Source organism: Mastigoproctus giganteus, chromosome 4, assembly GCF_048544385.1.
Source record: "Mastigoproctus giganteus isolate SK-2022 chromosome 4, ASM4854438v1, whole genome shotgun sequence".
Classification (NCBI taxonomy): Eukaryota; Metazoa; Arthropoda; class Arachnida; order Uropygi; family Thelyphonidae; genus Mastigoproctus; species Mastigoproctus giganteus.
In genome coordinates, this window is record NC_143578.1 from 41,382,145 (window position 1) to 41,406,662 (window position 24,518).

The 24,518-nt window shown below is 35.8% G+C and overlaps 1 protein-coding gene across 2 annotated transcripts in view; it reads right to left on the reverse strand.

The window, feature by feature from the left end:
• Als2 (Amyotrophic lateral sclerosis 2) overlaps positions 1–24,518 on the reverse strand; it is a 177,543-nt gene that overhangs the window by 128,329 nt on the left and 24,696 nt on the right. For both annotated transcript variants that reach the window (XM_090372668.1, XM_090372667.1), the window contains exons 2-5: positions 21,556–23,298; positions 18,762–18,942; positions 8,875–8,987; positions 4,421–4,481 (exon numbers count right to left, since the gene is read on the reverse strand). In XM_090372668.1, coding sequence (XP_090228794.1) covers positions 4,421–4,481; positions 8,875–8,987; positions 18,762–18,942; positions 21,556–23,298 — 2,098 coding nt within the window. The remainder of the gene's footprint in view (positions 1–4,420; positions 4,482–8,874; positions 8,988–18,761; positions 18,943–21,555; positions 23,299–24,518) is intronic.

The window sequence follows — 24,518 nt, forward strand, 5'->3', positions numbered from 1 at the left end:
GAGATTACTATTAGGGTTACTAAGAGCAAAAATTTCCATTCTTTTCAGTGGGATCAGCTAATCATGTTACCAACTGCAAATAATTATATACACTACTAGCTTTTTCTATACCAACTAAGAGATACTGGTTCATGGGAGAGACCAAAATGGGTCTCAAATAAACTGATGAGACTAGTGGTAAAGAAGAAAAAATGCATGGGATGATTATAAATCATCAGGGGGTACAGATGCCTACTGTAAGTATAAACTAGTCTGTCTAACCACTTAAGTGATTGAAAACGATGAACCTCGTACCATTCATATCTAGTGAAACATTAATCAACTAAATATGAATAGCATTAGCATTAGTAGAGGCATTTGATGCAAGAAAGCAAGCTTATGCAGAATCAGCTAAAAAATAAAAAAAAAATAAATAAAAATAATAATAAATAAATAAAAAATAACCACTTCCACTTCACCCCTCTGTTCGTTCGAAATACATGTCCAGCTGAGCCTTAAACTTATTTAGGCTATCAACTTCCACGACAAGGGATGGAAGTCTGTTCCACCAACCAACCACCCGCTGGCTAAAGGCAAATTTCCTCACGTCTATCCTACATCTGTCCTTCCTCAATTTGAATTTATGCCCTCTCAGGTGATTATTCTGAGCAAGAGGAAGAATCCCATCAGCATTGAGCATGCTCAAACCATTCAAGGCTTTATACACCTCTATCAGATCACCTCGCTGGTGCCTAGTGTCCAGACACTGTAATTTGAAAAACTTAAGCCTTTCTTCGTAAGAGCACCCCTTTGTTCCATTCACTAATCTTGTTTCCCTTCTCTGTACTCGTTCCAGCATCTCTACATCCTTCTTGAAATGAGGCCTCCAGACCTGTATACAGTACTCTAGGTGTGGCCTGACCATTGCCGTATACAAGGGAATAATCACCTCCTTATCCCTGCTAGAAAAATTCCTATATATCACTGACAATACACCATGAGCTACTCTTGCAGCCCGTCTGCACTGCTCAGAAAATTTCATATCTGCCAGCACAACCACCCCCAGGTCCCTTTCATTCTCTACCACTGTCAGTGTAGTACCACAGAGTTGACACATTGCTCTGGGGTTGCTGTTTCCCATATGTAGTACTTTACATTTGTCACCGTTAAACTTCATTTGCCACCTCTCAGCCCATCTGCTCAACCTTTCCAGATCCTGTTGCAGTAGCATAGTGTCAGTAGTGTCCTTGCCAACCCTGCCAACCTTCGTATTGTCTGCAAACTTGGACATTAAGCTTGATATACCATCATCAATATCATTTATAAATACAGAAAACAATAATGGACGCAACACTGAACCCTGAGGGACTCCACTGATAACATTAGTCCACAATGAGCAGTGTCCATTGATTACCACTCTCTGTCTTCTCCCCCTCAACCACCCCTTTATCCATAGCAGCAATTTGCCTCCAATGCCACAGTGCTCCAATTTGTGCAGCAGTCTTCCATGTGCAACAGTATCAAAAGCCTTTCTAAGATCCAAGTATATAATATCAAAGTTATTCCCTGCATCCAGTTCTTTTGTGACTGCATCATAGTATCCAATCAAATTGGTCAGGCAAGACTTCCCCTTAACAAAACCATGCTGTGTCTGAGCTATAACTGAAGTCTTGTCTAGATGATCCTGCAGTGCTTCTTTAACCAGTGCCTCCATTAAGTTTCCGGGAACAGAAGTTAAACTAACAGGTCTATAATTACTTGTGTCGCCCTTTGATCCTCCTTTGTGAACTGGGGTCACATTTGACATTTCCAATCCATGGGTACTTCCCCTGAGTCCAAGGAAGCTCTCATAATTATGGCTAAGGGTTTGCTTACTTCCTTTGCTGCCTCCTATAATATAACTGGATAGATCCCATCCACCCCAGGTGCCTTTCTTGTATTTATCTTCAACAATTTCTCCTCCACTTTACTCTCAGTTATTACAAGATTCTCTAGCTTACTGCCAGAGTTGAATACACCTCTGGCATTCCCCTCGCTGAATAACTCCTCATGTGTGAATGTCGATGCAAAATATTCATTTAGTTTGTTAGCTACCTGAGCAGGATCATCAACAATTGACTCATCGATATCAAGTGGACTAATCTGATTCATCCTCTTCCTTCTAGAGTTTACATAAGTAAAGAACTCTTTGCTGTTTTTCTTTGCATTCCTTGCCAAAGATTTCTCGTAATCTGCCTTCGCCTGCCTAACCTCCTTTGTAACTTGGTTACAGATCAACTTGTATCTATCATAGGCTTCTGTGTCACGTGTTAATTTGTATGTATCCCATGCATTTTTCTTCTCTGCCATATGTCTCATTAGTTCATCTGACATCCACTTAGGCCTAAACCTTGAACAATATTTCTTAGTTGGTATGTAAAGCCTAGTAGCTTCCAAGATAAGTTCTTTGAATGCTTCCCATTTTGAATTTTCTGTTGGTAACATCATCAGTTGGTCCCACTGTATAAAATTTAAATACTGTCTCAGTCCATCGTAGTCACCTTTATGAAAGCAATAACCCTTCCCTTTACCCCTAATGGTAGTTACCTCTTTGAGTAAATCCCACTTCAGCACACTGTGATCACTGCCACCTAGTGGTTCATTTACCTGCAGATTCTTAATGCATGAAGAATCACTACTGATAATCAAATCAAGAGTATTACTCCCTCTAGTTGCCTCCCGAACATGCCAATGTAGAAAACAATCATCCAATAAATCCACAAAAGCCTTGCTAGTGTGTGAGTGACCAGCCCCCAAATTCCAGTCAAAATCTGGGAAATTAAAGTCCCCCATTATAAGACTCTCTGATTTACTGGCCCACTATTTCCATGTACAGTTTCTTATTATACTCAGTCATTAGGCCTATAGCACACTCCTACTCTCAATTTTGATCTCCCAATGCTTATGTCACACCAAACTGACTCGACACTGCACTGTCCCGCAATGTCGACTGGCTTCACTTCCTTGGATTTTATGTATTTCTTAACTAATAGCATAACCCCTCCTCCCTTCCTATCCTGTCTATCCTTTCTGTAGACATTGTACTCCCCAAATTCCAGTTCTGCATTCCTTATATCTGTGTGGCACCACGTCTCTGAAATCCTCACAATATCTGTCTTTGATGTTTTGAGCAATACCTCAAATTCAAATTTATTTACTATAATGAATAGTATAACTAAAAATGATCCTGTTCAGATTGGTGAAAACAGAATACATATTAAAAAAAAAACAATTGAAGACATATGTGATATTATAGCCTAAAGATTAAAAATTCCAACTAACACTTTTAAACCACATGGGAATTTTGCTAAAAACTGCAATAGGCTGATGCTTGTAAGGAGTTACAACTATCGGTAATTGTGCTGTTATTGAACAGCCTGAACAAACAGAGAAGCTTGTGAGAAAGTGAAGAAAACTGGTCATGAATGCCCCTATACAATCGAGAAGAGACTGATTCATGAGAACTGTGTGCTTAAATATGGAGGATAAAATCCAAGAAAAAGAGAAATTATTTTATTTAGTTAGTTTCCAAATTTCAAAAATTTTTTAATAGTTTAATTTAGATTTGCATTTTAGTTTGCTTATCATTTGGTGTTGTTTAAGCTATTTTTCATTTTCTCCTCCTTGATGAGTTCTTTCAAGTTTTACAAGGCATCTTCTGTTTTAAACACACAATTCTCATTTTTAGTCTTTTCTCAGTTGTACAGGGATAGCCATGGCCATGTCTCGGGGCCCTGGAGAAACTGTGCCACTGGAACTCAGTATATCCAGCCATGGGATGCTTATTTCAATCACAGCAAAGCATTCTGATACACACAACATGTGTACTGTTGTCAAATTTGTGCTTCTTCTACTGACTGGTATGTAAAACCAGAATCTTGTCAGGAGCCTTGGAAAACATTTCAGAGAGAACTACAATTCCTTACTAAGGTTATCAGATGCAATAAAACATGGAGTTATTCTGAAACAAAGTCTTCATACCAGAAGAGTCCAAAATTACTGCAACTGAAGGGCAGGAAAGCTTGTTCCAGTACAAAGAGAATGATGACATACTTTGCACTATTCATAGGATCTTGCATCAGGAATGCACTACACAGAGATGAAGAGTATAGCAACATTTATACAAAGATGTTTTATGGATTCTATGGGAAGTTGTGTAGTTACCATGTGCATATACCAAAAAAAAAAAAACAGTATAAGGTATAAACACAGTATAAGCAAATGGTCTAAAATTTAGTAAAAAAAAAAAAAAAAAAAAAAAAAAATTTATGAGTACTTATAAATCCTGGACCGTTTCTGTGGCATGCTAGTCAGGTAGTTAAAAGCTTCATGATGAAACAGATGTTTATGACAGCAATATTAAATATTTAAAGTAGTAATATTATAATTTTGTAACTCTTACCTTCTTCAGGATATTGAGCTGTTGAAGGGCTTTGTTCTGTTGACAAATACACTTGTTTTTCCTTAAATAGAAAGTCAGCAATTAAATTTTTTTTTTTTTTGTGCAGGCTGAAACAATGTATATTTTTTTGAAAACAAAAAGTGACACTCAAAACCATTAATGTATACATTTATGCAAAAATCCAAAATAAAGAAAAAATAATTTAAAAAATATAAATTCTGAAAGAGAAAGAAAAATAGGCACCTTTACAAATAAACATAGTTATACTACATTCACAGTTTACTGAAATGTGTCGACTTGCCCACAGTGCTATCAAATACCCATTTCTGCATAACAAAGGAAAAATTGAGTTACTATTGGTGGTGGTATTCATTATATGCAGTATTTGTAAACTGTTAGCCCTATCAAGCACAGGAAAACACTGATTTTTCAAAATTTTTAAAGAGGAAATGATAGTTTAAATCTCTTTCTGCTATTGTAAAATACACAGACAATGAGGGACAAGAAACCAGCCATCACCAGTAATTTAGTGGAAAATGGAAGTATATTTTTGTAAGTTGGGTAGAACTTTCAGTGAGCAAATTGATCATAACAGTGGCCTATTTGCTACTGCTGTAGACTATTCATAATTTCTATCATTTCAGAAGAAATATCTCTACTAGTAAGTTTTTCCAAACAATTTCATAATATTATTCTACCCATCTCCTCCAGTTGGCATGGATGCTCTGTCAATTTTGGAGTATTTCATTAATGAAGCTATGTTATAATCAAGCCCAACAAGGCTAATCCCATTACTACTGCAAATTAATACTTCTGGTGCTTTTGGTAACCTATATAAACTGAAATTCAGTTTCCAATATCTGGCCTGAAAATAACTTCAGTTGGATTTGTCTCTTTTCCACCAGGAATAATTCTCAACTCTTTCAGCTTTTTCACAGGTTCTCATTTGTCCTCAAATCTATCACAGGGAGATTTGGCCATCCCAACTTACATGTAAATCATACTGGATGTAGTCTTTAATTCAGACTCCACAGTTTTAGAAGAATCTTCATGTTGTTTAAAATTTTTCATTAATTCTGAATGGCCCTACATATCTTATTTCAACTCAAATTGAATGTTATATTATTTTTTATAAGAAGCTCTATGATGGGATTTGATTATTTGTTTCAGTGAAAAAATCTGATCCAAATAAAATCTACTTCCTGTACTGGAAGCCTAATCAGGATCACATATGTGATCCCTTCCAACAATCTCTTGCACATGTCCTGCAAAGAATTGTGCCTAGTCTCACATGGCTTTCTAAGATCTCAGATGATACGTTAAAAATTAACCAATTCTCAGTTCAATAAATATCTCATATCTGCCAAATCTGCTTCAGAATTTCAACATCACACCTTCCTGGGATTTCATTAAAGGTTTAAATAAATTGGCATATGCTTACTCTCATTGATGAGCATCATTCTAGCTTTTAGCTCATTGCAACCCTTTTTCTAAGCCATTGTTCTCAATTCATAACTGAAATTGAAGATTTCAGTCCATTTGGTCCTTGAGGTTGCCACAGACATTCTCTCAGATATGCCAGACAAACTGTACTTGCTACCTGGGAGTCTAAAACGCTGATGGAACTGATATTCAGGTGACACTCAAGTCAAGTGGATCCAATTTCGGCAAAGTCCAGATGGTCTGTGACAGCCAAATCCTCTGTTTGCACCTTCACGATGGTGGGACTGTTAGTAATCCTGGGTATAACCCCCACGCACAAGCACACTGTGGGTGACAACTCAGGTGTGAACCAACATAAAAGCAAGGGTCGAGGTGTGGGGCCCACACCACATGGAGGAATGCCGCCCCTTTGAATTACCAGGCAATACTAGGTGGTAGATGACTCTCATCAACTGGAACAATACCACCACTTTGCTTATTGGAGGCTTGAAATGGTGGAACCCATGTTTAGTCTCCAGAGCTAAGTTCCGGTCAACCCTTCCCCATCTCTTCCATCATGTAGTATGACTGATGACTTTTGAGGTTATGATGGACATCATGGCAAGATCGAATCTTCCTTACATTTCAAGGGTAAAGCTCTAAAACAGTGTTCATAGGCCGGCCACTAGTTAGTACACCGGACCAAACCTACTGGTAACTCTTTAGGAGGCTTCTGGATCAGCTAGTGTATAATCTTGCTACCTCTACTCTGCCAGATAGTGACTGGAAGGAATCTGAGTAGTGTGTATGTGGGGGGGGTGCATTGTCAAGACCACATTACGTCAAGAATCTGGGTATATTCTTACGTGTATGCCAAATCCAAAAATTTCATTACTTCATATAGCATGCTCCCCACACTTTTCTTACTATTGAATACACCATGAATTGTCAAACTAATAGAGTAAGCTTATCTGCAAAAAGATATAAACCTCCCAAACACTTCCTAGTTCATTTCACAAATATACGTGGTCTCAATTCTAATCTCAACGATGTCCATTTCCACTTGCAGTTTGCCAAACCCCATTTACTTTTTCTCACAGAATCTCAGTTATCGGTTGATTCAACTACTGCTCATCTCAGATGCCCGAATTATTCGCTGTATGATTCCTTTCGCCTCAAAGGTGGTACTTGTGCATATGTCCGTTCTGATATTCCCTGTCAGAGACTTGGTAATTTGGAATCCCCTCTTTTCGATCTTCTCTGGCTCAAAATCTCTCTACCTCATTCTGTGAAATTCATCTGTTGTCTCTACCGTTCTCCCAACTCCATTAATCACTTGGAGCTCTTTGACTTTCTCTCTTTGCAACTTTATTTTCTCCAGTCCAACTTTCCTAACAGTGAGAGAATTTTCCTTGGTGATTTTAATGTTCACAACTCCAGATGGCTTCCGTTTTCTAGTCACACTGACCCAGCTCGTCGAGATGCTGTGGCTTTTGCAATTATTAATGACCTTGCACAGATTGTTCATTTACCTACAAGAATACTGGACAATCCTAACCATACAGCCAACATGCTCGATCTTTTTCTCGCAAACAATCCTTCTAAGAACACGGTCGAAGTGAGAGGTCCTTTAGGCACCTCAGATCACAACTTGGTGATTGTCTCTTCTCCAATGGAGCCTTTATCTCATGGCTATTCCCAACCTCATGTTGTTTGGCATTATGAGAATGAAAAATGGGATGACCTGCGAGATTTCTTTTCTTTTTACCTTGGTCGGATTACTGTTGTAAAACTTCTGATGTCAACATTTGCTCAGATCGTGTCAGTGAAATTATTCTTGTAGGAATGGAATCCTTTATCCCACAATCCACTTTAAAATCTTGTCCTTTATCTAAACCTTGGTTTTCCAATAAACGTGCCAAGGCTGTTCAAGAGAATAATGTTGCATATCATAACTGGCTTGTTTCGATTTCTTCAGTTTCATTTTCTGCCAATAACCAAAGCTCGCAACAATTGTAAAGCAGTTATTAATCAGTCCAACTAGATTTTGAACAGGCTTAGAATAGAAAACTTGCTTCTTGCCCTAATGGGAGCCAAGCATTCTGGTCTCTTGTGAAAGCATTGGCCGCAACTTTTGCCCATCTCTGCTCCCACCTATGTCAAAACCAGATGGTTCTGTTGTCACTTCCCTTCCCTCCCCATCTTCAATCCATGTATGGTACTAAATACTGTTAGTTTTGATACCTTTCGTGTTTGGAGTTTTCATAAGAAAAAAAAAAAAAAAAAATTCCCAGGAGAACTTAGCCAACTCCAGCAATTGGATATCCCCATTAACAAATCTTTTAAGGCATAGGTTAACAAGCTTTGCAATACCTAAAATGATAACTGGATATGTGCACCCCTCTGTTCTCTCCTCAACTAAGAATAAATAAAATAATTGATTTCATTTTGAGTTTGAGTAGAAATTAATATCCTATTCACTTTTAATCTATACAGCAAATGAAACAAATATAGAATCTTGTTCATTTTATACAATAAAATCACAGCATTGGAAATGATTAAAAAAAAAAACAAAAACACACACACGAGGTAAAACTTCAAATATTTTGCAACATGATTCTAATTTGCTCACTACCCACAGTTTGAGAACCCTTTCTTCAAAGCATTTTTTCACGAGGAATGAACCAAATGGATGAAGGCTTTTTCTTCTGTTGACATAGAATCATGATTTGACATCAACAAACGAAAACAAAAATAGAACATTGAATTTTTGCAAAGCCTAATTTCAAGGAGTCTCTTGTGCTATGGTCACCACAATGTTGTTAAAGCTGGTGTCTAGATGAATTAAGAAATCAAGTTGCAGTAATTTTGCAAGATGCAGCAAGGCTTTTTCCGAGGGCCTTGTTATCATCCCCTTCTAATACTTATACTATAGTTATTAATACTGTAGTGAACTGTTATTAAATTAACCAGCATACTAAACATATATTCCACATCATGTAAAGAAAACATGAATTAATTACAAAACATACCCAATATGACAGCCACAATAGTATAATGCTACATGAGGTGCTCTCAGATCAGCTAAAAGAAGTGTATGTGCATCCCCAGCTGCAATATCCCAAATTAAATGATGTGAAGGAAGCTGAAAAAAAAAAATAAAATAAATATATATGTGTGTGTGTGTGTGTGTGTGTGTGTGTGTGTGTGTGTGTGTGTGTGTGTGTGTATACATACATACAGGGTGATTCACTACCAGTGCGACAAACTTGCAGCAGGTGTAGGGGGCACAAAGACGAATCGGAATCACATAGCATTGCAAGGTCCGAAATAGCTTCGTCATGCGGTAGAGGACGTTGAACGGGAGGTCGCGTGAACAGCGATCCCACTGGAAGTCAGCATTTGCGAACCAGTTCCTGAGGCAGTAGGATGGACAAGTATTCAAATGTTGAACTGGCTGACATGCACCTCGCATATGGAGCTGCGGATTGTAATGGGCGCGCCGCTCTGCGCTTGTACCAGGAATGTTTCCTGCACAGGCATGCTCCTCATCATACGATTTTCAAACGTGTACACAGAAGGTTACACAGAAGGTTACGTGAGACTGGTTGTTTCACGAGAGGTACCACGAATCAAGAGTGAACAACGAGGATGCCAGACAATGAGGAGAATGTCCTACATCTTGCAGAAGGCAATCTGAGTATGAGTACTCGAGCGATAGGCCAACGATTGGGTATTTCCCAATCCACTGTATGGAGGATACTGTCAACAAACCAAATGAGTTCATACCATCTGCAATACGTCCAATCATTGGAGCCTGCAGATTATCCACTCCAGAGGACTTTTGCTACTTGGTTTCTTCAACAGAAACGGTTCGCAAATGCTGACTTCTAGCGGGATCGCTGTTCACACAACCTCCAGTTCAACGTCCTCTACCGCATGATGAAGGCATTTCGGACCCTGCAATGCTATGTGATTCCGATTTGTCTTTGTGCCCCCTACACCTTCTGCAAGTTTGTCGCACTGGTAGTGAATCACCTGTACACACACACATTAGATAACTAATTTCTACATTAAATATAATAGAAATTAAAACTATAAAAATTGAAAACAATAAATGACAGTTTTTATCATTACTAAATTATAGCCCATTCTGGAACAGAAAGAAACATGCAATAATAAAAGAAAAGGAACAGTACTCATAAGTTCGTGTTGCAAGACTAGAATGAACTCCTAATCAGATCTATATGTTGATGGAGCTGATATTTGGATCTTTCTATCTGTATACAAAATTTTGGTGGTTTAGTTACTTCACAGCAGCCAAAACATCTATTTAAGAGTCTTATATCCAAATCTTCTACTTACAATATTAGGATGAACTTGTTCGTAAACCTAAGGTATACTGGACACAAAAATAATTAAGCTATCAACATGTGCAGAGGATTGTGCTAGCTTTCAATTCTGTGAGACAACACTTCAATCACAACCAGTTTGCATTCCAGATGACATTGTTGTGAAATAAGATCATCAAACCTATCAGGTTCGGAAAACCCCCCATCACCACTGCAACTGTCAACCATGATGTAACCAGATCAAGATAATCCTGAAGAAATTAGCAGCAGCTTATAAATCTCCATACCTATGAACAAAACAAAAGCTTACCTAGCCCTTCACGCTGTATTCTGCCATCATCAGGGTCTGTAACAATCACAGAAGAGTACAAAATAGCATATAGGCAAGAGCTGGTGAGGCTATTTAGGTTAATGATTTGACAAATGATAAATACATATTAATCCATCAGCAGTCATGCCCTAATTTGTTACAATGACAGTCACAAAGTACCTGACAGGTGCATGCACGGATGTTTATGGCTCAGAGAAATCTAAAGCTATAATTCATCAGACCCACCTGACAGGTGCCCACTTTGTTTTATTTTCTTTCTGGAAAATGTTTTTTACCCTGGCTTTGAAAATGCTTGGACAATTGAGTAACAACAGGAGTGTGGGTAAGTATTTTCTAAAAATATTCGATTGTAGAAGTTCAACAGGGAGCTTATTGCTTTGCCATTTAGTTTTTTTAAAATTATATAGTAGGCTCTATACAGACCAGCAGCAGTACTGAATGTTTTATCGAGAGACACTAAAAGTCCCATTAATGTGAATGGCTGACTGTATGGTTGTGATACCATATTAGAGAAGTTTATTTCAGGTTGTTCTACAGATGCCTTAATTTGTTGAAAGGTTTGGCTGTAAGTGGATACTGTTGATATACCAGCAAATGATTTGGCTAATGCATTCACTGCATTTCTGTTGGTGTGGACAACTCCTGCCCTTTCCAGTTTAGGATTGAGGCTGGAGACTGCATATATTTACCATTAAGTGCTTGAATTTTCCAGATGAGTCTGTTGTCCATATGCTTGTTAATTGTGGAACTAAAACTTATCAAGGTGTCTTTCTTTGCTTTTCTTCTTATTTGGCTCAATGCTAATGAGATTCTAAAATTGACCTCAAGTATTTTAAAGTTAACAAGATTGTTAGTTGCAGGGATTTCAAAACAAATTCCAAGCTATATTTTTTGTCTGATTAGCATGTTCATTGAATGGAACATGACTAGAATGCCACTACATTTTGTTGGCACTGTTGATATTGCAGCAGATAACAAAATATCTATTTCTGTAATCTTATATATACTGAGATAGTTTTAAATTATGAACAACTATCTAGTAACTTGTTGTGCTACCTTTAGTGCATAGCACAGCCTGGATATACTATACATTAAATCCACAAGATGCTGAAGAGTGTCCGCAGGTAGATTAACCCATGCTAACCATGCTGAATTATACAATTTCTGGGTATTCAAAGGTACTCACGAACAACCCTACCAAGTACAGTACATGGGTGAGATGAGTGGTCCTCTAGGCACCTCGGATCACAACTTGGTGATGGTCTCTTCTCCAATGGAGCCATTCTCTCATGAACACTCTTAACCTAGTGTTGTTTGGCATTAGAAGAATGCCAAATGGGATGATCTGCAAGAGATTTCTTTTCTTCTTGTCCTTGGATGGATTACTGTTCAACCCTTCTGATGTCAATGTTTGCTCATATTATGCCACCGAAATTATTCTTGTACAGATGAAATCCTTTATTCCACATTCCACCTTAAAATCTTGTCCTTTATCTAAACCTTGATTTTCCAATAAATGTGCAAAGGCTGTTCAAGAAAAGAATGTTGCATATTGCACCTGGCTTGCATCCAAATCTCCAGGTTCATTTTCTGCTTGCAACCAAAGCTCGTAACAATCATAAAGCAGTTATTAATCAATCCAAATTAGATTTTGAACAGGCTAAGGGTAAAAAACTTACTTCTTACCCAAAGAGCAGTTGAGCATTCTGGTCTCTTTCCAAAGCTATTGACTGCAACTTTTGCCCATCTGTATTGCTACCTCTGTTAAAACCTGATGGTTCTATTGCCACCTGAAGCTAAAGATAAAGCCAACTTGCTAGCATCCTACTTTTCTTCTAACTTTTGTATTGACAATCTTGTTGAACCACCTACTATTACCAGTACACTCCACTCAAATACCACCTGTGGTCTTCCATCAAAAGGAAGGCAGAAGAATTTCAAATAATATTGATACCAACAAAGCTCTGGGAACTGATGTTATTTCTCCACTTGTTCCCAAACCTGTGCTCATCTCTGCATCACCTTTTTAAGTTTTTTTTTTTTATTATTCCATTGGTGTTTTTCCTTCTGCTTGGAAATTTGCTCATATCCAGGTCATATCGTTCTGCTTGGAAATTTGCTCATATGCAATTTCTAAAGGGTGATAAATCCCTCCAATCCAATTATCGTCCCACTGCACTTCTATCTTTTCTAAAGTAAGAGAAAAATTCGATAACTGCCAATTCCTAAACTATCTTAAAATGTTTCATCTAATCAATTCCACCACTTTTAATCCACTGGTAATATTCTGGCTTATGTTAATCATCTGTGGATAAATTCAATGGAAAAGTTAGGTGAAACTAAAGCAGTTGCTCTTGACATTTCAAAGCTTTTCATCATGTTTAGCAAAAAGGTTTTCTAAATGTGCTTCTGGAAATTTTACTGATTGCTGACTGTTTTTTGTAACTGGGTATCCAGTTTTCTCTCTGACCACTGTGAGTGGTCAGAAAAAAACTGGATACCCAATTACAAAATTGGATATTAATGACTTTTTTTCTATTGAGTGGAAATCCTATACATAGTTTTGCTGATGATAGAGGCATATCCAGGTATCATTGTAAGGGGATGGGGGGTAGGCATGGCGACCATCCAGGTATCATCGTAGGGGGGGGGACATTCTGACCAAGTTTGAGTTTTAATTTAGAATTTTTGGTTAAGGGGGCATATACCCTCTCTGCCTACCCCTGAAATCGTACTGCATTCCACTTTCCAGTTTTAAAACCTTGCCCTGCACAATGAGCTACAGCTTCTTGAATATTCACTACCAATTCCTTAAATGCTTATCTCCAAGCATTTCTCCAATGGGTCAAAGATAACTTACTAAATTTCAATCCATCTAAAATTCAGTCCTGTCTCATATCTCACAAAAAGAATTCTTCTGCTCTTATACTTATCTTCAATGACATTCAGATCTCTAGACAAGATCACATGTCTCTATTAGGGATCACACTTGTCTATTAGGGATTCTAATATCTTTTGGAATAATCTCATCACAAATATTGCTTCTACCACATCTACATTGGACTTTCTCTTTTGCTCTTAGCATTATTTTTCTTCTAAACAGCTAATCACGCTGTATAAATCTCGTATCTACCCTACCATGAGATTTATACAGGCATCTAAACTCCATTCAAAAGAGGACTGTTACCATAATTAATGATCAATCTCTTACAAAGTCTCTCCACTCTGTCTCATTGATATTTTGTTTCTGCTGCATGATTTTTCTATAGATACTTCCATGGGTACTATTCTTCTGGATTGGCTTCTATGATTACTCTCTCTCTTCCAAACCAGTCCAAACATGTGTTACAACCAGGCAACATCCATTTATTTACTGTCCTACTTCAAACTCACAGAGCCAACATTTCTTCTTCTCATTTATTTCTTAAACTTCTGATTTCTGGAACCCACTTCCCTTCTCACATATTTCTTGAAAATTACAATCTACAAAAATACAAGTCTAATGTCAAGAAGCATCTTCTTTCATCTTCTCAACCTTCAACCCATGCAATGGTACTATACATTCTAACACCTTTTGTGTTTGGATTTTTCATAAAAAAAAAAATAATAAAAAAAAATAATAATAATAATAACCCACTTACAATAGCATTGCTCCCACATCCACTGTAGGTGGATTTTCTTGCAACCTACAGGCAGTAGGAGTACCCTAGTAAGCACAACTAATAGTCCAATTGTGCTACTGTCTGATGCATAGTCCACACTACTCCCATGTGGCACATCTCTTCTGCTTAATAGCTTGTTGGATCCTACTTGCATCCCTTTGGTCAAAGGCACATAGCTTTGCTTTTTTTTTTTTTTTTTTTTTGGTAGTTGTTGGCGCATTGGCTTCTGTGGCCATAATGCACCTCCCAAGGTTTTTTGCAGTACTTTGATCCAAGCCCGAGGCAGGATTTGAACCTGAGACCTTTGGGTTGCCAGGCAGGCACTTTACCCACCCAGCTAGCCTGGTCGGCGGCACATAGCTGATATATATATATATGGGACCTTTGGCTAATTATGGGCTTCCTTAGACCAAGAGGTAAGTTCATTAAGATGTGCATTGTGTTCTGCTTCTCCAAATGCAATGATAATTTATGCAGTCTACAAAATGACTTTAACCAGTGGGCAAAAAAAAAAAAAAAAAAAACCCCTGTACTATGCCCCTATTAACTTAATTCAAATAACTTAAGAAAAAGTTTAACTATACTTTGTCCAATTGATGGTTTCTGCCTTTAACAAACAAGTCCAGCCACCTTAGTAAGCTTTATAATTGAATTTTCTAGTGCAACTATTTTTTTTTTTTTTTTTGGATATTTACAGTTCAAAAGTATGATACAAAAAGCCAGTTGATATCAAAAGTTATGAAGAGCATTATATATGTTCAAACATTCTTTAAAATCCTTAACTAAAATCTTTTAGTTAAGGATTTTAAAGCCTCTGTTTAAAGAACACTGTATTAACATTTTCTAAGCATTCTATAATATATAAAGGTTTCAAAAAACAACAAATTTATTTCAACTGTTGTAGTTGTCATGTAGTCTTTAAAAAAAAAGATCATTTTGTACATTAAAATATTACCTTTGATAACAGCTGACTGCAAGAATCCTTTAAATGCCAAATTCAATAAAATGTTGCAACATTTAAAAGATTTTCCTATTTTTGACATTGATAATGGTAATCTGCAAACTCTCAGACTTGTAGAGAAGAATAACTTTTATTTAATGTTATTATACTTTAAAAAATAAAACATTTCATTACTTTCAACCTAAACCATATTCAAACACTTTCTTTTTATAAACGATGGACTCTGACAAACACTTTTTTTTACTGGTACAAAAGTAATCTTCTACCTATTATTTATCTCAATAAACTTAGGTCTGGGAATTTCTTTTAAATTTCAACTAACATTTATAATTACAACTTTCACTACTCTTATGGTTCCTTTATCTACATATTCATAACTCACATTTTTTACAATGTGCATTATAACATATAAAAGTGAACATGGAATGTGTGAGATTGAGTTGATAAATGTTACTGAAGGCCATAATTAAATATTTAAAGTCTGAAACAATATCTTACTAGCTCTATGAATAAACGATAAACAATATACATACAAATACATATAATATGCAAATATAGTGCTTTACGTTTATCTTTTAATAGCTGATAAAGATATATATATATCATTTATACACTGCTTTTAAAATTATTAGCTTTAACATTTTTGCATTTTCAGACACTACACAAATTAATTAAAGTTCATCGTAACATCAAAGTCAGTACAAAATTCATTAAATTGATCAAAGTCCTATAAAGAGTTGCTTTTAACAGTCTATACCTCCACAGCTGGTCCACTCCTAATACACATGAGACAACTGTATAGGAATATTGGATGGAGGTGACCCTACCTCCACTAATCTGACCCCAATGATCGTTTTCCACTGGATCTCAGTTAGGTCACATCTCTGCCCCATTCTTCACATGAAATGCTAATCTATTGACTGTTGCGGTACCAGGCTCAGTGCTCATAAAGAGAACTGCATATAAAGTCAAGTTTGGAGGTGTTCCTGTGTGTGTGTGTGTGAGAGAGAGAGAGAGAGAGAGAGAGAGAGAGAGAGAGAGAGAGAGAGAGAGAGAGAGAGAAATTTCAAAGAGTAATTACTAACTCAGTTAACATGAACTTGGAAAAAAAAAAAAAAAAAATTTGATGTGAGCATTTACAGAATTTTATTGTATAAGAGGAATGTTTGCATTATTAATCTTAAATTCAGTATTGTCAATTAATCTAAGCTGTCAACATTCACGGATAGGTGCAGAGAGAATAAACCAATGTTGTGCCTATCAATATGTGACTTTATTTAAAGTCACATATTTGCACTTAGTTATTTCAAATAAGAACAGAGATATGCAATTTAAAAATTGTTTGAATTAGCATCAGCCCCTCCCACTCTAAAAGTAATAATCTTCTTTCTTCTCTCATTTAATTCAAGTAAATTACCCAATCCTACCTTAAGTTTAGATAATTTAAGTTTATCCACAAGACTCAGTGAGCATTTAGTCAAACAGTCAATCACTCTTTTACTAAAGGAAAATTTTTGGACAAAATGTTATCATCATTTAGTTTACTCAAACCTTTTATGGTTTCAAAACACTAAATTACAAAACAAGTCTTTTTTGATAAGAATATCCCTTTTGTGCCCTTAGCCAATCTCTGTTTTATCTTGTAATCTCTCTAACAAGTCCACATCTTTCCAAAAAACTGGGATCTCCAAGCCTGTATGCAATACTCAAAATACAGCCTGACCACTGCTTTATACAATGGAATATCACCTCTTTGTCTCTACTGTCAAAGTTCCTATATGTCATTCACAGAAACCTATAATTTATCCCAGCAGCCTGTCTATCCTTGGGAAAACTTCATATCAGATTACAAAGTTACTCCCAAATTCATTTCATTATACAATCTTGGGTTTGATGGTTTCTAAGGGTACCCTATTCTAGGATTAGTTCTACCCCAGTGCAAGGCCTTCCACTTTCCAGCATTAAACCTCAGTTGCTATTTCTAGGCCCATCAAAATTATCTAGGTATTGAAAACCTTCTATCATTATCATCAATAAATATTAGAAATAGTAAAGGGTCTAGCACTGAACCCTGTAAGGCTCCATTCATAGAACTAGTTCATGAAGAGCAATGGACATTTATAACTACTTTGTTTCTTGCTGCTTACCATCCCTTTATGCATTGTAGTAGCTTGCTACATTGCCAGACTTCATACGACAGTTGTTTGGTGGGGGATTGCACCAAAAGCTTTACTAAAATTGAAGTAAATTATATCAGAAGTATTTGTCATAACCAATTTTTTAGTAACAACCTCATAATGGCTAATTAGATTTTAGTCAAACACAATCTTCTCTTAACAAAGCCATGTTGTGATTCCATTGCTCTTTAAGAAGATCCTGTAATACGGGACCTTCTTGAATAGAATTTCATAAATAATCTTCTCTGGTAGTGAAGTCAAGCTTAATGTCTATAGTTGCTCATTTCACTTGCTGAGCTACCTCTGTGAACAAGAAAGATGCTTACATACCTCCATTCTACAGGAACTTAACCAATCCAAGAACACTCTCATTATAATATCTAAAGGTTTGCTTGCCTCTTTCACTACTTCCTTAAATATAATTGTATAAAATCCACCTGCTCCTGGCACCCTGCTCACTTTTAATTATAAAAAAAAGTTTGCTTATAGTTCCTTTCAATTATCATAAAAATTAAACTTCTAGCAAGCATTACCTGAGTCACTGGCATCCAAGTATTTTTAAAACTTCCACACATGTGAATTAAAATATTTATTCAGCTTATCAGCAAATGGTTTAGAATCATAATTACTATTACCATGAATATAAAGTGGACTGATATGATTGAATTTCTTTCCTTTTACTGCTAGCATAAGCAAAACATTCCTTACAATACTTCTTTGGATGCTTAGCTAAGAATTCTGAGCAGCCCACCCATCCCAGTAATTTTGTTATAGACTATTTTATATTTACTTCTGGGTTAAGGGTTTCCTGATAATTTATAATCATTTCATGCAGCTTCCTTCTCTAATTCCAAGGTCATCATAATTTCTTTTGACATTTATTTTTGGTATAAAAAGCTTAGTAGCTTCCAAAATAACTTCCCTGAATATTTTCCCAATTAGCATTTGTATTTTGTTAAAGTAATGATTTAAAAGAACTTAAATCTAAAAGAACTTAAGATATCTAAGATCACTGCAATTCCCCTTGTGAAAACAAAAATTCATCCCCTTTCCTTAATAAGTAGTTATTTCTTTAACTGTTCCACATTAACATACAATGTTCACAGCTTGTCAATGGTCCCTTTGTTTGAAGATTATTAACCTTTTGAATGGTTTGTGGACTACTACAGTAGGCAATTCTCTATAAATCTCACAGAAGTTAAGGCTCAACCTGGAACCTAATAAAACAAGAACTAAAATGAACATCCCATAAAGAGAAAGAAACAATCACTTGTACTCACCATTCATTCCAATGATTTTTAGAAATCATCCAACAGATTTAATAATTGTATAGAAAAAAGATAAAACACATTACTACTGGTTCAATCTGATAGTTTCATTAATCAAGTACTGTACATTAGTGACAAAAGTTAAAAAAATATATATTATAATAATACCTCCATAACCTTTGGTGACAAAACAACTGCAGAACCAATACTGTGTCCTAGTTGTCTACTTCCATTCAGCCCCCAACTGAAGATTCGGCAATCTGAAGTCAGAGCAAGAGAATGACTACCACCAGCTACAACTCTAATTACACCTTGGCCTGAAAGATTCATCACACAAGATGGCTGTGATCTATAAAAATTAAAGTTACTAATCATTCTACTGACATTATGATAGTCATATTTAGGATGAATTCAGAATAGTCTCTTATACTATTCTCTAAAAAGTATCCAGACACTTCTGATTTCAGTCTACTAGATCTCAGATAAATAAGCAACTCAGCCTGGTATATAAGGACGGCACATGAGGCATGCAAGTTAGTTTGTTATGGCCAAGCTGATTTTAAGAGGGGTGTTATCATCTGATGTCACATTGCTGACAGCATATACTATCCAAAGTAAGCTGTTAAGTGATATCATCATGAAATGAAAAGTAAAAAAATTCTGAGTGTCACCATCATCCACCAATGCATAGGAACACTACAAAAGCTCACTCCATGTGACCAGGGGGTACTCAAAAGGGTAGTACAACAATCTGGTCACATATTCCTGCAAGTCATCAGCCAGGAGTTTAAGGTGTTGACAAGGATTAAAGTCTGTGCAAACACACTACACTACAGCCTCTGTTTCTAGCAAGGCACATAAGTAAAACACCACAAACTGCAATTAGTGTTCTATGCTTTGCATAAATGCCATAACTGGTTCACAGAGCACTGGAAATTGGTTCTATGGAGTGACAAATTTTGCTACAGCCTATTCTGATCAGATAGGTAGGTGTAGGTGACTTCTGGAGAATGTCAGCTGCCAGAGTACACTGTGCCAACAATGAAGTTTGCAGGATCTTCAAACAACAATGCCTATCTTAATATTTTGGATATTTGCATTCTTCTTACAAAGTAGTAGTTCTTTAGTATAGACCCATGCTTATTTTGACAGGATAATTCCTCATGTCATACCACTGGTGCTGTTCAAGAATATACAAAAATTAGAATGCTGGCGCAGTCCAAATCTGAACCCTCTGGAACACCTATGAAATGAACTGGGATGTCAGATGAGGGCTAGACCAGCACTTCACACAACTAATTCAATCATTCGCTGTTCTGCAGAAGGAATGAAGAACTATATCCACTGTAGCCTACAGTTAGTTGGACAGTCTTCCTAGAAGGTGGAATGTGTCATAGTAGATAAAGAGGGACTGACACCTTATTGAAGTAAGCAGCAGACAATGTGAAAACAAAATGTTTCTGGATACTTTTTTGGAAGGTAGTGTTTCTGTAAATATTATATATTTAAAAAGAATAAGAGATTACCTCAATCTTTTGTATAGAATGCTTCTAGTAAATGCTCTCCAAATGTAAACGAATAAAATTTAATGAAATCTTTCACTCACAGGGCCACGAATGATCTGATGCACAACGGAATTGAAAGCCAAGGACCCCAAACCAACACATCAAACCAACCAAACGGAACTATGAGTGCGAGAAGACAGTGTCAGAATAATTAAAAACTGAAAACTTATTACGGAAATAAATAATTAAAATCACGACTATGAAATTTGGATGAACACTTTAAACAAAGTTTTACTGTACTTTCCCTCCTTAAGCAGACTAAGTTTTTCAACTAATCGTCTTGTTCACAGGTCAGAAATAAGTGTGTGTGTGTGTATGTTAAGTTCTTAAATGAAGAGATTATTTGTGCTGGCACATGCGTAAAAAAAGACCAGAAATCCGAAATTAGGAAAGGACACCGCACATTGATAGAATTTGCATGTAACTTCATTTAAAGGGTTTCAGCGATTAATAATTTTATGCAATTATGTTGTATGTTCAAAATTTAATTTTTGTTTCGTTAAATAGGAAAGTATGACTTCTATTGACGGCATGAAAAGCCAATTCCGATGCACATGATGTGTGGACCGAAGTAGTGTATTGTTTTACGCATAAATCTAGGGTACACAAAGTCAAGCCTTGATACAACGAATCACACTGACTACAAGAAATATTGTATACAAGGTCATTTACAAGAAAGAAGTAAGAACTGTGTGATTTCTCAATATATTATGGAGTTTCTGCATAGGCTTGGATACAAATTTAAATTCTGTATCTTTAAAGAGTTTGAGTTTTATTTATGCCCTTGTTCGATGTACGGTATAAAATATTTTTTATTGGTTTTATCGACTGGTATCGATAAAAACCAATAAAAAATACTTTATTTCTTGGGTTCTATTTTTTGGCTTATTTTTAGCTTGTAGTTTGATTTGATTAATAATAGAGAGTGGATAGCCTCTATTTAAAAATCTATTGGTTAGTATATCAATTTCTAAGTCCAAGATGGGTTCAGAAGTAGAATATTTGTAGGCATTAGGAAACTGGTTAAATATTATGGACCTTTTGTAAGTAAATGGATGATAGCTTCTTTAATGCAGAAACATACCAGGATTGATAGGTTTTCGGTAAATGTTAAATTGTACTGTTTGCATATCTCATGTAAGGGTAAAATTTAATAAATTTAGAAAATTTGTTTCTTCATGTTCTTCCTCCAGTGTAAAATGTAAATATTATATTATATAAAATTTTATATAATGTAAATATTATATAAAAATATTTATATAATATAGAAAAAGTACTTGTGCTCAAATTTGGAATGTCTTTAAATTCATATCTTTCAACAAAATTCAGCAACTTCTTTTAACACAACACATTATATTTTAGTGTGTTGCGTTATATTTCTTACTTTTAAAACTCACCTGTCTAATTCATCTCCGTGACCAAGAACTCCTCCATCTCCCTTTCCCCATGACCACACCTGTGTCTGCAAACATGCCTGACCATTTTCTTCTTTTCTTTGACTGTGCCGAGATTTTTCTGTCTGGTTTTTCCTCTTCTGGCAAAATTTGGGCATAAGTGATTCAAGACTTCCTTTTCGTTCACTATCTTTAAGACGTTGGGACCGTCTTACTTCTATTAAGGACCGCATAGAACCTGTCCGTCTCAATGGTATACAGTCAGATATTTGCAGATATTTATTGTCATCTTCAATCACTTCGAAAGATTCTTGACTGCCACAAGATTCTTCATTAGATGATTCACTTAATCTGTATGCAAGTGAAGGAATTCGCGTCATTGTGGTTCTCATTTTGGAAACAAAACTTTTCACAAATGGTATTTTAGGATCACTTTGGTCCTTCTCTGCATCACAGTTACTTTCTGAAATTTGTGAAGGAGAAAATGAACAACCAGCTGTCAGACTGAAATGACGATTTAAAAATTCTCGGGCAGACTGATGGTCAATAATCGAACCAGAACGCTTTGAATAAACACCATCTGGAGAAGTTTCATATTTTACAGAATTGTCACTTCTAGAATTAGGCATGTGGTTAGTATCAGGAGACTGTTTTTCACGCATTTCAACTTCTGTTCCATCTTCTAATATCATAACATTTTTATTATCAGAAATGTCTTGTGGAAGATCATTAACTACATCAGCATTATTGCCATTAAGACCTGTTGAATTCTCTACTGTGGTTTGTTCTATCCTAACACTGTTAGTTAGGTCACTCGGAACTGATAATCTGTCACTGACAGTCATATCATTTACATCTTTAGATGGTTCATTTAAAGAAACTGTTTCCTCACCATGAGAGGCAACAGACAGTTGCTCTTTTTCACTCAGTGTAACACTGCTAGTTCTAGAATCGTCACATTTTTCCTTGTCCAGTGGAAGTCCTAAAGGACAAATATCACCATTTGTTAAAGTACCATTACTATTTAATGTATCTTTGGATTTACATTCTGAACACAAAACATCCTCACTGTTACTGGATGACTCTTCAGGGCAAATATTCTTTGGTGTTTCTACAACCACTAAACTATGTCCAAGACCACATGCAACAGAAAGCACTTTCTGATTATGGAAAAAATTATGTTGTATTGGAAGAGTCTCTGTAATATCCTTTAATCCCAACTGTATGCCTGTTCCCCAGATCCACAATTCATAATTACATGTAATTGCTAATGTGTGTGCTTCTCCACATGCAACTTGAGCTATGTGAGCTTTTTTTGAAATTAATCCATTACATACACAGCACTTTGTTTCCAGTTCAGATAACTTCACATGGGTAGGCAAAAGAAGCTTATCTTTTCCAGATATTCCACACTGTTTATTGGAATTATCTCCCCACATATAGATATCCCCATCATCACATACTGCTGCATTATGCCTTGCTCCACAAGATATAGAAACAATTTTTTTAGGAAGTTCTTTAATTTGACAAGGTTCCTTTAAGTGGTCCTCTACATTGCCCAAGCCAAGCTGTCCACTTTCACCTTTTCCAAAACTGTACAACTTTCCCTCTTTTGTTAGAAATAAGCAGTGATCTTTGCCAAATGCTAAACTAGACACATCGTGGCCACTGATCGTAACTAAAGAATCTGGAACACAGCATGTCCATAAATGACCAACAGAGCTGTTTGCATGTTCATCTGGGTTCCTGAAAAACAATGTATACTTTAGCATACAGCAAATAAAGATTTATATTAAAACATTCATATAGATTTTTTAAAAAAAATTATTTCTACTAGAATGAATTAGATGAAACAAATGTTTTTTAAACCTCTCCTTTTTTATGTCATTTATTCATATTGGTATATTTTTAATTCTTGCAATGCTATGCTAGGCAAATTAAAATAAACAAATTTATTAGATAACATGTTAAGGGATGCTATGTGAATTTTCTTATTACTAACTTTTTTTTTTAAATTAAAAAATCACTAAACAGATGAATCCCAATATAATACAGTTTTCAGTATCCAAGCTTTAGTTATTTCAGATAAAATCTGAAGTAGAGAAGTCTTTGCCAATTTTTTTCTGGTCCCATACTAGACTACAAAATAAAGGTTATCAATGATCAACACATTTTAGCAATATACAAGCCTGCAAGAACATTTCATATTGACTGAATATTTGATTATCCATCACCTTGGTCCCATTTACCTAAATAAAATCTACACTGTTATATAATTATAATCATAAATAAATCAAAATATACAATGCATGTTATATGATGTAACACACAACTCCCTGGTTATATCACGGCTAGTAATTGTTATTAACCTTTCGGATGAATTAACTGAAATACAGCAAGTCCATAAAAGCATACTATGCTGCACATTAATTAAAATTGTTAAAATACTTCCTCTTGTAATTAGCAAAAAGATTTAATGCCATTCTCCATAAAGAAGATGGCAGTTCCAATATAGCAATTAACATTAATGGTATGTCATGTTAATACACTAAAAGAAGTTTAAAATCCATATTTATCTTTAGCTAGGTGACAAATTAGCCTATATGTGCAGTTTGATCTGCTGACCAAGATTCAGTTTTGCATTCCTACTTTAATGAAAATGGTTGTTTATACAACCATTTTGCTCAAATACTGATGGCTATTTTAGTGGACAGATTGATAGAGATGTGTAATTTATATCACTAGTAAAAATCATTCCAATGAGATAGAATTTTGTATTGAAAGAATCCTCTGAGGTTGGCATGCACAATACAGGTAAGCATTCATCATTGCAAGCTAGACAACCCAGAGATAGCTAATACTGCATTAGGATGTATGTGACAATTTTTACTAATTTTTACTAAAATAGCTATAGAAGTTAAGGTCTAAGGAAGATGTTAGCTATATGCCTCACTGAATAATTTATT